At 42.6% G+C, this 13,395-nt stretch overlaps 2 protein-coding genes across 5 annotated transcripts in view; one reads left to right on the forward strand and one right to left on the reverse strand.

The window, feature by feature from the left end:
• The window catches only part of SESN1 (sestrin 1), a 102,158-nt gene extending 98,180 nt beyond the window's left edge, over positions 1-3,978 (reverse strand). The window contains exon 1 of the mRNA XM_055330170.1: positions 3,467-3,978. Coding sequence (XP_055186145.1) covers positions 3,467-3,748 — 282 coding nt within the window. The 5' untranslated portion in view covers positions 3,749-3,978. The remainder of the gene's footprint in view (positions 1-3,466) is intronic.
• Positions 3,979-5,291: 1,313 nt separating this feature from the next.
• CEP57L1 (centrosomal protein 57 like 1) overlaps positions 5,292-13,395 on the forward strand; it is a 71,370-nt gene continuing 63,266 nt past the window's right edge. For 3 of the 4 annotated variants that reach the window (XM_055330396.1, XM_055330398.1, XM_055330400.1), the window contains exon 1: positions 5,295-5,343. The gene's annotated coding sequence lies outside the window, so the exon portion shown is untranslated. Of the gene's footprint in view, positions 5,344-13,395 lie in introns of all 4 variants that reach the window. The other variant, XM_055330397.1, reaches the window with a different exon arrangement.

A 13,395-nucleotide genomic window follows, 5' to 3' on the forward strand; every position in this document is an offset into this window, starting at 1 on the left:
GGAGCACTACATTTTATTATTTGGCTTCCCATGTGAGGCTAGAACAGTAATGTGGAAGCCAGATGACTCTGGACATTACGTGACATTCTTAAGTTTAAATTCTATCCTCAAGGATTTTAGGCAGGAGAGTAACAAGATCAGATCTCATTTTAGATAAATGTCTCTGCAGTTATGTGGAGGATGGATATCAAGGTGGAGGACGGGGAAGTGACAGATAACAATGGCAGGACTACAACTATAGCAGCAGGGGCAGAAATCCCTTCAGAAGCTTTTTCTAATCAGATGTATCATAGGAAACTTAATCTCCACACATCCAAGAGAGAACTCACCACTCCTCCTAAATTGACCCTTTACATCTCTTCTGTCTCAGGAAATGACTGAACTATTCGCCAAGTAGTTCAAGCCGGAAACTGGAGAGCATCCTTGATTTTGCTATTTCCCTCATCTCCTGTATCCAGTTCAATACCCTATCTTGTGGTTACTAACTCTTAGCGATCTCCCAAACCCATTCACTGTTTCCCACTTTTCCTACTATATCCTGCTCCACCATAATTTTTGCTTTGAACTAGTGGAATAACCTAACTGATGTTGCACATCCACTCTTGACCCCTGAAATTCAGTCTCCGTGTTGCTCCGAAAGTAATCCTCCTAATACACCATGGATCATATCATCATCTTGCTCAAAACCCCTCAGGGGATTCCAATTGTTACTAGGATAAAGTCCACCACTCTTAACTCGGCCTACAAGATCCTCTGTTATCCAACTCCTGCCTATAAACAGTAAGAATTCCTGATATCGCTGAGCATTTCTTAGGTGCTAGGCACTGCACTATGTTTTGCAAGCGTTACTTCATTTTATTCTCATTGTGAGCATCATCGTCATTTTGCAGATGAGGAAACTGAGTCAAGGAGAAATTATGCAACTTATTTAACATTGTAGAGCTAATACTGGAGCTAGTACTGGAGCCAGTTCGCACTACAGAGAATGTGCTGAAGCTTTCACTCTCCCTTCAAAAATATGCTCCAACCACACTGTGTTGTTACCTTTCCTAGAACTCATCAGCTCTCTTGCCATGAGGTCTTCACACAACTGTTCCCTCTGTGTGGAATGTCCCCCTCACAAATTTCATTTTCTGCCTGGATTATATCTATTAATTTGTCAAATCTCTGCTTAAATGTCATCTCTTCAGGGAAGTCTCCCCTTACTAAAATTACATTATTTGTTTACTTCCCTATGATCTGTCTCCAGTAAGATGTCCAAATTGTTCATCACTGGTTCTTAGTTCTTAGAATGGCATTCACCGGGGGGTTCAATAAACATCTGTTATGTGAAGGCATGCATGAATGATGTGGGGATGGAAACTCCCTACTCTGATAACTTTATTCAGGCTGATAAGAAATAAAAAGTAGCCAAATATAAATCTGTTCATCCACTGGATATTTAGTAGCTTCCAGGTCCCAGCCAGTACTCTTGAGAACTTGAAAGGCCCTCCTGGGGTCACAGACACATAAACATGTGATTATAGCACAACATAAGAGTGCCTGTTATAATAGTAACAAGAATTAAGTGCAACAGATGCAAAGATGAAAAAAAAAAAAAGAATATAAATCTATGGAAAACCTTCACAGTGGAGGGGATTCTTGAATTTTTTTCCAGGATGAGTGAATTCTGAAATATATATCACATGGTCTATGTCTTTCACTTGTGAAAAAGGAGAGAAGCATTCATTTTATACTGGGGCACTTTACATCTCATTTAATTCTCACAACAGCTCCATGTTATTATTCCCATTTTATAGATGTGGAAATCCAAGCTAAGAGAGATCAAGTAACTTGTCCAAGGTTATACGGCACATTAATAAAGGAGGAGAATTTGAGCCTAGGTCTGACTCCAGTACCCATTTACTTACCAATATATCACAGTCCTTTGACCCTGCACTCCCCAGAGCCTAATTACTTCTGTTTTCAATATAATTCTGAACTAAATTGGTTATCTGCTTTTCTATTTGAATATAAATAAGCAACAAAATTAAAGATTCAGGAGAGACCAAAGTGAAAAGTATGTTGACAGTAAGGGGGAGGAACAGAAAAACTATTAAAAATCGAACACAAATATTTTAAAAAATGGATCATATAGCCCTATACACTTCACCCTCAGCTAAACAACAGTACTCGATGTGATTGATGATGATCCATAATGGTGGTTGTAGACACTGCAGTCTAAGAAATAGAGAAATAACTTTTAAGGCTTAAAAGTCTTAGGTATCTAGAAAATTAATTCCTCTCTGGTAACTCTGGACAAATGAATTGTAATGGTTGTTCCCAAACTTTGTGGGAAGAACTATCCCAAGATCTTAAACAGTCTTCATTTTATGAACATGATTATTTTTTCTGTTGCTTTAAACCAACCAAAATAGAAAAAACTATTAATCTTAGCTTACATATATATATATATATATACATACACATATACATATATACACACACACACCCAAGTGAATTATAAGTTTTAAGAGCTTTTCATAAATGACTTCAACACGTGGAGTAATTCAGACTGACCAGCAGTGTTACTGACCATTCTTATGATCTAAAAACAAACTTTCTCTAAACAAACAAAAAAGTCAAAATAAAACCCTTCTGATAAGTCCTCCAATAAAACTGGGCAGATTGGTTATGCACAGAACAGGAGGAAAATTAACATTTTTAATCTGTTGCACTGAAAACTTAAAAAGATGCCTATGCGAAAAAGAAAAATCATGCAATTGAGGCAAACGCAGAGAAAACTGAGTAATTTACCACGAGTGTTTCTGCCATTCTACTCAACGTGGGTTCAACTTTTCAATCTTAAAATGTTACCTCCTTTTCTAATCTAGGCTTTTATTATTTTACGTGATTCATTAAAAAAAAAAAAAAGGTCGCCTCTAGAGAACAGACCCTGATTTTTTGTTTTGTTTTTAAGAACATGAGAAAACTGACCAATTATCCTGAATTAGTGAAGGAACACTTAATACGCTTTATCATCTCAGAGGCTTGCAAGTGAGAAACCATCCACACAGAATATCGTTTGTAACGATGTGAAAAGCATCCTGGCTGTCACTTTCCAACATGTAAAAATGAATGCAAGGAAAAAAAAAAAAAAAAAAGCAAGTCTTTACTTGCGATTAACTGTAACTGTCTCACAGTCTTCCTAGAGGAATGCAGTTTCTGCTAAAAAAAAAAAAAAACCAAAACTCTCTAGAAACACAGTACTTGCTTACTCTTATCTGAAAATGGCTTTTACTTTAAAGCTCATCTTGTACAGTTTGGGCCCCAAAACTGCACGCTTTCCAAGCCACCCCGGGCTGTGGAATGAATCCATAACGGGCTCGCAGAACCACCTACTAGGAGCCAACAATACAAAGGGAGTGACTGCAAGTAAACCTGCCCTTGCGCCGGGCGGACAGTTGCAATCACAATGTTTCCTTACCTGGACGCTCTTCAAAATAAACTCACTCTTCTCTCTTACGTCTTTAAAGGGACATCTCCGAGAAAGCATAAGCAGGCGAGCGAGAAGTCTATTCAACCCATCCAAAGAAACCGCCGGCGGTGGAAGCCCGCCTGGTGCACGAAGAGGCGCCTCTCTCACCCAGCGAAGATCCTCGGTCTTTCTCAAGACCGTCTGCCTGATGCTTTCCAGCGCGGTCTCTCTAGTGCTCGGGTCTCTACTGCACAGCCCGTCCCATCTCCCTTCACTGTCCCCTTCAGCCATGACAGCCGGAGGGAGGGTCTCCTTGGGCCGCCTTCGGCTAGTTCCCCGTCGGCATGTCCCCACGAGCGCTTCGTCGCTTTTAAAACGAGGCACGTGGGAGGAAGAAAACCAGGGACACCGAGTCGTCGGGAAAACACAGCGGCCTCGGCGACATCTGGAACCACAGAGCGTCTCTCTGGGCCGACGCAGGGCACAACTCACCCTTCTCTGCTCCCCCAAGGGGCAGGGCAGTCCTCTTGGCAGAGACACACACGCACGCACACGCACACGCACACACACACACACACACACACACACACACACACACACGGTTGGAAAGCTGAAGCCCTGCAGCGCTGGCTTGGCTGGACCGGCCGCCGCGGGGAAGCGCGCTCCTCCGCCTCGCGGGGTCAGCGGATATCCTCACGTCGTGCAGCTGTCAAGTCCGAGCTCTGCCCAGGAAGGCTGCTCGCAGGGGAAGGCGCTCCCGGCCATTCGGGGATTCTCGTCCGGGCAGCCACCGGGTTCCCGGGAGCATTCCCACCCCGCCCCTCCTCCGGCGCCAGGCCCTGCCCTCTGCAGCTCCGCCCTCCGCCTCGGCGGCCGGCCGGCCCGCAGCTGCCGGGGAAGCCTCGCCGAGCCCTCGTCGCTCGCCGGAGTCGGAGTCCCGGGCGCTCCTTGGAGAGGGAGAGGGTGCGGGGTGCGGGGTGCGGGGTGCGGGGGTGCGGGGCGGGGCGCGGCAGCCTCTGCAGCCGCTGCCTCGGAGGCGGCGTTGGAGGAAAGCGTCTCCGGCCCCGGCGACGCCGGAACCCCGGGCAGACGCCACTTCTTTTCCTCTACCTGCGTCCTCGCCCACCGCTAAGCCGGAGCCGCGCAGGGCCGGGCCGCCGAGCTGGCGCACAAGCGAGGCCCCAGGCGCAGAGCCCGCCCCTTCGCCCAGCCCCATCGGTGGGGCTCGGCCCAGAGGGCGGGAGTAGGGAGTGGAGATGGGGTCCTCACCCCCCGCCAGCCCCTCCCCTTTCTCCGCCCGGCATAAACCAGGAGCCGCCCCTGCCCCTGCGCCCTCTTCCCCGCCCAAGCAGACGCGACCCGCGGAGGCAAAGCCATTGGAAAGAGCCCCGCCCTCCGACGGGCTACCTCCGGACCCCGAGTCCGCGCCCGGCCGCCAACTGCAACCGGCTGCTACGCATGCGTGATGGCGAGCAGGGCGCATGCGCCGCAGGGACTTTTTTTTTTTTTTTTTTGCGTCGGGGGCGTTTCCGTCCCGTGACGTATGAAAGAAAAGTTAAGAAGTGCAAGTACAATGAAGCTATTACGGAGAGAGGCCGAGCACGGCCAAGAGGGCTTAGACACACACCTGGAGGAAACTGCATCCTCACTTAAGATCAGCTTGGAAAGACTGACGGTGTCTTTATTACGCCAAATCCGAGATTGAAGACGGCGGGGGTGGGGGTGGGGGTGGGGGTGGGGTGGGGGCGTCGTCGCATTGGCTTCTGGGAAGTGTAGTTTTGATGTACCGGCGCGTTCTGCGGGCGATAGAAACTACAGTCCCCAGGAGCCCCTGCGACGTTGCCCGTGGCGGCCTTCGAGCCAACGGTTAGCGCGGACGGAGCTTGGTAAGCGTCGTTTTGGGGAGCGCTGGGGGGGTTTTGGCTGCCCATTGAGGCTTTTTTTTTTTTTCCTTCGTTTCCTCAGGGATTTTGGAGATCGAGGCATCTAGAAGATGGCCTCTTAAGTCCAGGGGGTTTTGTCCGGTGTGTCTGGGAAGGAGTAGCGCGGGCGCCCCGGGCGGAGGGCACGTTGGGGCGCGAGGAAGGGATGCGGCGGGAACGGCTGCCCCGCGCGCGGCCTCCGCTCGCGCCTCTGCGGGGGGACCCCGAGGGCGGCCTTAGGTGACCCCGTGCGCCGGCCCTTGCGTCCGCCTTTGCGCGGGGGGCGTTGTGTGTTTTCTGCGCCCAAAGGAAATCCCGAGCAGAAGCCAGTTGTCAGATCCATTTTGCACGATTGACTAAGGGGAAAAGAAGAATCCCCAGCATCCCTGGATGGGAACGTTTGCAGGCTCCCCCCACCCCTTAGGTGATGCTATTTAAAAAAAAAAAATCTCCCAAGATTTAGTATGTTTATTTATTTTTTTAAGATTTTATTTATTTACTCATGAGAGGCAGAGAGAGAAGCAGGCTCCATGCAGGAAGCCCGATGCGGGACTCGATCCCGGGTCTCCAGGGTCACGCCCTGGCCTGCAGGCAGCGCTAAACCACTGAGCCACCCCGGCTGCCTGATTTAGTATATTTTAAAAGATTCATTTGCCTAAAGGTTCATGTTTGTTTGTAAAAAAAAAAAAGTCGTACCTCTGGAGATGAGTCAAGGTGTGAAGGGCCGTCCGGTCGGTCAATGAGATTTTAATTCTCCGCACGGTGGGATGGATGGGGTTTATTACACCAGTGGAGCCGTGGAGGGGCCGGGGCGGCTCAGTTCCCCGGGTGGGGAGTTCGAGCCCCGTGTTGGGTGTAGAGGCCACTTAAATAGAAACTTAAAAAAAAAAAAATGATAATGATAATCATAAAGTCAAATAAGGTATTTTAGGTAACTTATTTAAATTTTAAATTATAATGATAATAGTAAGGTCAAATACGTTATTTTAAATAGCTTATTTAAGTTTTGAATTTAAAGTCCGTTTTTGAATTTTAGAAATTTCTCCTTGTGAGGTGCTGAGTATGCAACAGTGGGAAAAGCCCCCAGCCCCCTCTCCAGTGATGGCATCTGGTAGTAAAACACACAATTACAGTACACAGTATGGTAGCTGGCTATCTGGGACGTCTAGAAAGAGGGTCTCTTGGCTTACTCCTGGAAAGTCAGGGAAATTCTTCATCCCAGGGAAAGAGGACCGGAAGAAGCCTATGGTGAGGCTCAGAAGGGAGAGAGAGACAGTACTTTCAGGAAACTGCAATAAGCCAAAATCCCCTCTATTTTGGGACGGGTAACTTCCTGTGTGTTGATCTACTTTGAAGCTGCGAAGAGACCAGCCCTGTGAATTTTCCGGATGGTTTCTGAGAGTGACCTGACCTTGAACAGATTGACAGTTTCAGTGAATTAGTCTGATTTGGAAAGGCCTTGCTACTTTTATGCTTCTTGGTTTAAATCCGATTTAAAAAAAAAAAAAAAAAAGTGAACTTGTGAGTATGATTTTAAAAAACTTAAAAAGACATTCCTTTTTTGTCCTTTTTTGGGGCTCCTCCTTCTTGTCCAATGCACAGCGTAGTTTCTTAAATCTAGATCCCCTTTTGCCTGCATAGTTGAGTCGGCTCCCATCCACACACATGGTTCCACTGCCACCTGTGACTTGTAGACGTATAGCTCCATCCAGCTGTACCCATGACCTACGTAAGCACTGCCTTTTCCAAACTGCTGTAATCTGTTGCCAAGACCATTATAATAGTGATTGTTCACTCTGGCCTTTCTCCATTAGTTCTCCACACTGGAGCCATACTGAACTTTTTGAAATGCACGTCCTGGCCAGATTTTTCTCTTAAAATCATTCATTGCTGTCTCACTATTCTTAAGGCAAAACTTGTTTGTAAAAAGCCTAATAGCCTCTGGTCTCTTTCCACCACTGCAGCCTCACTTCGTGTATCTACCACTCTCCACCTCTCTCTACTTCAGCCATACAGATCTTTCTTCAGTCGCTGGTTTTCCTATTTCCACCTAATTTCAAATTTCCAACATATCCGTTGAGTACTATGTAATGGGACAAGTACATATGTCATTGAGCACAATATACATTGACACTTGAACAACATGGATTTGAACTGCACAGGTCTGCTTACATGTGGATTGTTTTTTGATAAATACAGTACACTAGTGTAAATCTGTCTTCCTTATGGGTTTTGTAATAGCATTTTCTTTTCTCTAGCTTACTTATTTTAAGAATACTGTATATGATATGTATACAGAGTATGTGTTGCTTATGTTATCTGCAAGGCTTCTAGTCAACAGTAGGCTTCTAGTAGTTAAGTTTGGGGGGAGTCAAAAGTTCTATGGATTAAAAGTTGTGGGATTTTTTTTTTTTTTTACTTCCTGGTGGGGAGTTGGCACCTCTAACCCCCCGCGTTGTTCAAAGGTCACCTGTACAAGAGTTCCTACTCTCATTGAGCTTACATTCTATAAAGGAGAGATCAACAATAAATATATAATATATGAGGCAAATGAAGACAAATGTGGTAGAGAAAAAATAAGAGCCAACCAGGAAGGGGACTATGAAGTACCAGATTGTGTGTGTGGGGGGGGGGGGTAGAGGGCAAGGTTCACTTTTAAATAAGGTTGTCAGAGACCTAATCAAGAAGGAGACATTTGAGGGAATATGAAGTAGAAGGAGGAATAAGCTGTGCCGAGCCTTGGAGGAAGAACGTTCCTGGGAAGAGAACAGCCAGTACAAAGGCCTCTGGGCAGGAGCAAAGAAATAGCAATGTGACTGGAGCACAGTAAGTTCAGGGGAGGAGAATAACTTGAGGTCACAGAGGAAGGAGGTCACATAGGTGGTTGAAAGGACCTTGACCTTTAACTGAATTAGGAAAGCCATTGGAGGGCTTAGAGCAGATCAGTTGCATGATCTGACTTTTCAAAATGATTACTTCTTTGAAACTGTGTTGAGCATAGATTAGGGGGAAGCCAGTGTAGAAGCAGATACTAGTTAGGAAGCTAAAGTGATAATCCAGGTGAGAGATGATAGTGGTAGCTTGGACCAGGGTGCTAACAGTGGAGGCAATGGGAAGAGGCCCATAGTCTGGACCTGTTGTGTTTGTTTAGCTAACAAGTTTTACTGATAGATTGGATATGAGGTGTGAGCATATAGGAGTCCAAGATGACTCCAAAGTTTTTAGGCTAAACAACAAGAAGAAAGGAATTGCCATTTCATGTTGTGGGGATGTCTACAGATTTGTGTACAGAGGTAAGGAGATGGAAATCAAGAGTCTTGTTTGGCCATGTAAAGTTTGAGATGCCTCTAAGATATTCAAGTAGAGGTATGGAGTAGGCAAGTTAGGTAAAAGAGCACAGAGATGAGGTAAAAGATCTGGCTGTAGATAGAATAACTGGATTTCACAGTAGTGTTTTAATAGCAGTTAAAGCCAGCGTATAGTTGGTATCACAAAAAGAGGTACTCCGTAGGGTTTAGGTTGATCTGGAGTCATCTGCAAAGGCGACTATGCAGGAGCAGTTAGTGAACACAGGAAAACCCACAGAGCGTGGTGAAAGTGGTCAAGGAGTACTACGTATGTGCGGCGCTGCTCTGGATCAAGTGAGATAAGGATTGATAATTGACCACTACATTTAGTAATAAGGGGGTCATTGAGGATCTTGAGAGCAGTTTTGGTTGAGTAAAGAATATAAAAGTCAGGTGGGCATTTTATTTAAGAGAGAATGGGAGAACTGGAGGTAGTATAGAGGCAGTACGTGTACTGTGTTCTTTGTTCAGACTTCTTTAGCCTGTCTTTGACTCCCGTTCCTATAGATCTTAACTCACATACCACTTTCTCAGTTTACCTGATCTGAACAAATGTCTCTATTATAAATATACTCTTATTTTACCATATATGCCTCTACTTGCAAATAAGTTACAAATGTAGTTTTATAATGCTCTGTGATAATTTTATGAAAGTGTGTCTGCTTCTTTTTAAAAATTTATTACTTGAGAGAGAGAGAGTGCCTGCAGGGGAGTGGGAGAGGGACAGAGAGAGGGAGAGAGAATCTCAAGCAGATTCCACACTCAGTGTGGAGCCTGATGTCTGGTTTGATCTCATGACCCTGAGATCATGACCTGTGTTGAAATAAAAAGTCAGATGCTTAACTGACTGAGTCACCCAGGCACCCCAGTGAGTGTTTCTAAAGCTTAAGCACAGAAAAGCAATGGCAGTGCTGATATTTGCTCATCATCCCCAGCTCTGAATACAGTGCTTGGCATCTAGTATGAACTTCGCACATATTTGGTAGATCAAGGGAAGAAAAATATGTCACAGAATTTTCAAAGGTATTGCAGTATTTACCTATTGTTTACAAAAACACAAGATAATTGGTAGAAGAAGGTACTTTATTGATGAAGACATTTTAGGAAATGTCTTTTTAAAAAGATTTTAATTATTTGAGAAAGAACTCACATAAGTCGGGGTGGGGAGGGGCAGACTCCCTGCTAAGCAGGGGGCCTGACACAGGGCTTGATCCCAGGACCCCAGGATCATGATCTGAGCTGAAGGCAGATGCTTAATGGACTGAGCCACCCAGGCACCCCAGAAAATTTGTCTTAAAAGAGAACTTTTATTGCTAGTGAATTATAGTGCTCACCCTCATGAAATTGAATTTGCTAACATTTTTACCAGATTTCTACATGCCTTATGTTGTTGCAAGATAGTAAAATATATAAAGAAAAAGTATAACATATATAGAGGAATTGCTGCTTTAAATGAATGGTGCATTAATCAAGGAAAAAGCTGACTGGCTGGTCTCTAAGAAGCCTTTATTATCAAATTCATTGATGAATTTACCATGAAAAAACAGCACTCCAAAGTCTTGTGGGCTTAGAATCACAATTGTGCTAAGTGTTTGAGAGTTTGTGAGACATGGAAATTGTTGTGTGTGGGTGTATGTGAGAATGATGAATTTATCAGAATGCCAGTTTATTAATGTGCTTTGAGGCATTTGCCAAGTAGATAGCATCTAGATTCTCCAACCAAAGAGTTTCTGTAAGAAAATTACATGAAAAGTCATCTCATTGCTTAGGAACTTGGAATCAGAACAAAGGAAGTTTACATACTGTGGTCACTTAATAGCACATTATATAGCATTAAGAGGGATGGAAGCCAGATATTTGCATTCATTTGTTCAGTATTTATTGAAAACCTACTGTGGACAACTCTGTGATGGGTGATAAATATACAGTAGCATTCTTAAAAAGCACCTGTTCAGAATTGCCCTTAAGAAGCATTCAATTTAAGTGGAATATAGACCATTCTTTGAAGAAGCTTGTCTGAACGGTGAGGGATAGACATAGGGTAGTAGCTGAAGGTCTATATGAGAGATAATGAAGAAAGAATGATGTGTAGGAGGTAGAATCAACAGAATTTAGTGACTATTTGGATATGGGAGATAAAAAAAAGTCATGGGTTGACTACTATCCAGATGGTGAAGCCTAATTCCTTCTATTAATCAGAGTAGGGAGTATACTAGAAACACCAGTCTTGGGATGGGAAGTTACTGAGTCCAGGTTTGGACACGTTAATCATATTTTTGAAGGACTTACAAGTCATGCAAGTGAACAGTACCTAATACTGCTTTGGAACAACTTGCACAGGAAACCTTAACTGTTGTTGAGAGGTATAGTTATATATTCAAATCGTGAACAGAGCATGGACCTCAGAGTCCCAGAATCTTAGATTTGAATTCTAAGTCTCTGTTTTGCTAAGAGTATGAATTTGGCCAATTTTTTTAACTTCCCTAACCTTGGATGTGGGAGATGAGATAGCCTTAGTGTGATGTGTACAAGGAAGATAATTCCCTCCTTTCCAATGACTGTTGTGAAGGTTTAATGAGATGGTGTATATAAAGTTTTTAGATTAGCATCTGGCATATATTGATATTCAAGAAATAGTATCTTTTAAAATAACCATCTTTTGGGGTGCCTGGGTGGCTCAGTCGGTTAAGCATCCGACTTTTGATTTCAGCTCAAGTCATGATCTCAGGGTAGTGAGATCAATCAAGCCTTGCGTAGGACTTTATGCTGGGCATGGAGTCTGCTTAAGATTCTCTCTTTCCCTCTCCCTCTGACCCTTCTATCCTCGGCAACACTTGCAGCAAATAAATAAATAATCATCTTTATGTAAAGTAATATTTGTCCTTCAGTTTGATTGAGATTAACAAAATGTTTATAAAGTGCTTTGTATCTGAACTGAAGAGTGCTATTTTGTATAATCCTATCATTGCCAATATTTGCTAAGATTTTATAATGGGTCCTTGAATTATATTTCATTTTTCTCAAATTTATAATTTATTTTAATAATATTTTGTGTTTTAAACTTCCTAATTGGGAAAAGTTATAAAAAGTAAAAATAAGGTAATTATTTTTCTCATAAAATAGTATAAAAGATTGTATTTCTGAGCAAGGACTCCATATCCAGCTTTATCATAAAAATTACTAAAAACACCATAGTTCATGAATAACATATCTGTATGATATGAAACATTTGAAGAATGTATAGTTCAGGGAAATATAATTACTCACATAAGATTTTATTTAGTATGATACAGTTTTACATTGTTCAGAGTTCTTAGTTTCATATTGCCTGTCTTATTTTTGATACAACAAATAAAAATGTTACGGAATTTAGAAGAACTGCTTTCAGTTGGTAAATTTTCATAAGTACATTGAGAAGACTGGGAAATAGGATTGTACATGGCTGAGAACACATTAAGATGTTTTGCTAACTTTGGGGAGAAGCAGCATAGCAATTCCATGAGACCATTGACTTTGAAGTTAGACATTTAAATTATTGCCTCTGTCATTTACCTTATACATATTACTAACCTTTCTAAAACCCCATTTTCTTTACCTTATACATATTACTAACCTTTCTAAAACCCCATTTTCTTTATCTATAAAACACTGTTGACCTTCTTAACCTGCATTTACAGCGATCACGTCAAACATAAGTACATATTAGTTCTCATTGTGTTACCATCCATGTGACTTGAGTTGCATATTTAATCGGGAGCCCAATATGAGGGGCCCCTGGATGGCTCCATTGGTTAAATGTCTGACTTTCACTCAGGTCATGATCTTGGGGTTCTGGGATTGAGCCCCATCTCAACTCCCCACTCTGCAAGGAGTCTGCTTCTCCCTCTTCCTCTGTCCCTACCCCTGCTTGTGCTCTTTCAAATAAATAAAATCTTTTTTAAAAAGCACAATATTATAAATTCATGGAAAGTGTGTACTGTTACCTAGGAGATTAATAAAATCTCTAAATTTTCCATTCAGTACCTCCTACTGAGTTAGATTTGTAAAAGGCTATAAAGGTAATTAAATTAGATGCTAATTTGTGATTGCTGTTGTGCAGTAGTATCACAAAATCACTCCCATTTCATGGAACAAAAGACAAGAAAGGAAAATAAAGGGAGAGGGATAGAGAGAGTCTTAAGTGAAAGATCTTCTTTTCTTTTTCAGAAATTAATTTTGTAATTGAAAAATATATATTCCTAATGAATCTTTAGATAATAAGTAAAGGAAGGCCTATGGTTACTTTCTCAGGTGATTTATTCAAAGACCCTTTTTTATTGAGGTATAATTGACATATAACATTAGTTTCAGGTTTACAAGATAATTATTTCATATTTGTATATATTGCAAAATGATCACAATAAGTTTGGTTAACATCTGTCACCATCCATAGTTAACCATTTTTTTTCTTATAATGAAAACTTCTAAGATTTGAGTTTTGCCTCCAAGTGCTTACTTGGTTTTTCTTATTTTGGCTTGTTGGAAAATAGCTTATCAAGCGTTATTTGTATATATTGGGCGTGTGTATGGGCATGTGTGTGTGTTGCCCAGTTGAATCATAGAGGCTTTTCAATTTGAATCTTCAGATTTTATTTTTAAGAAATCGCTAACAAAATTTAATTTGAATTCT

Source organism: Nyctereutes procyonoides, unplaced genomic scaffold (assembly GCF_905146905.1).
Source record: "Nyctereutes procyonoides isolate TBG_1078 unplaced genomic scaffold, NYPRO_anot_genome, whole genome shotgun sequence".
In the NCBI taxonomy this organism is placed as follows: Eukaryota; Metazoa; Chordata; class Mammalia; order Carnivora; family Canidae; genus Nyctereutes; species Nyctereutes procyonoides.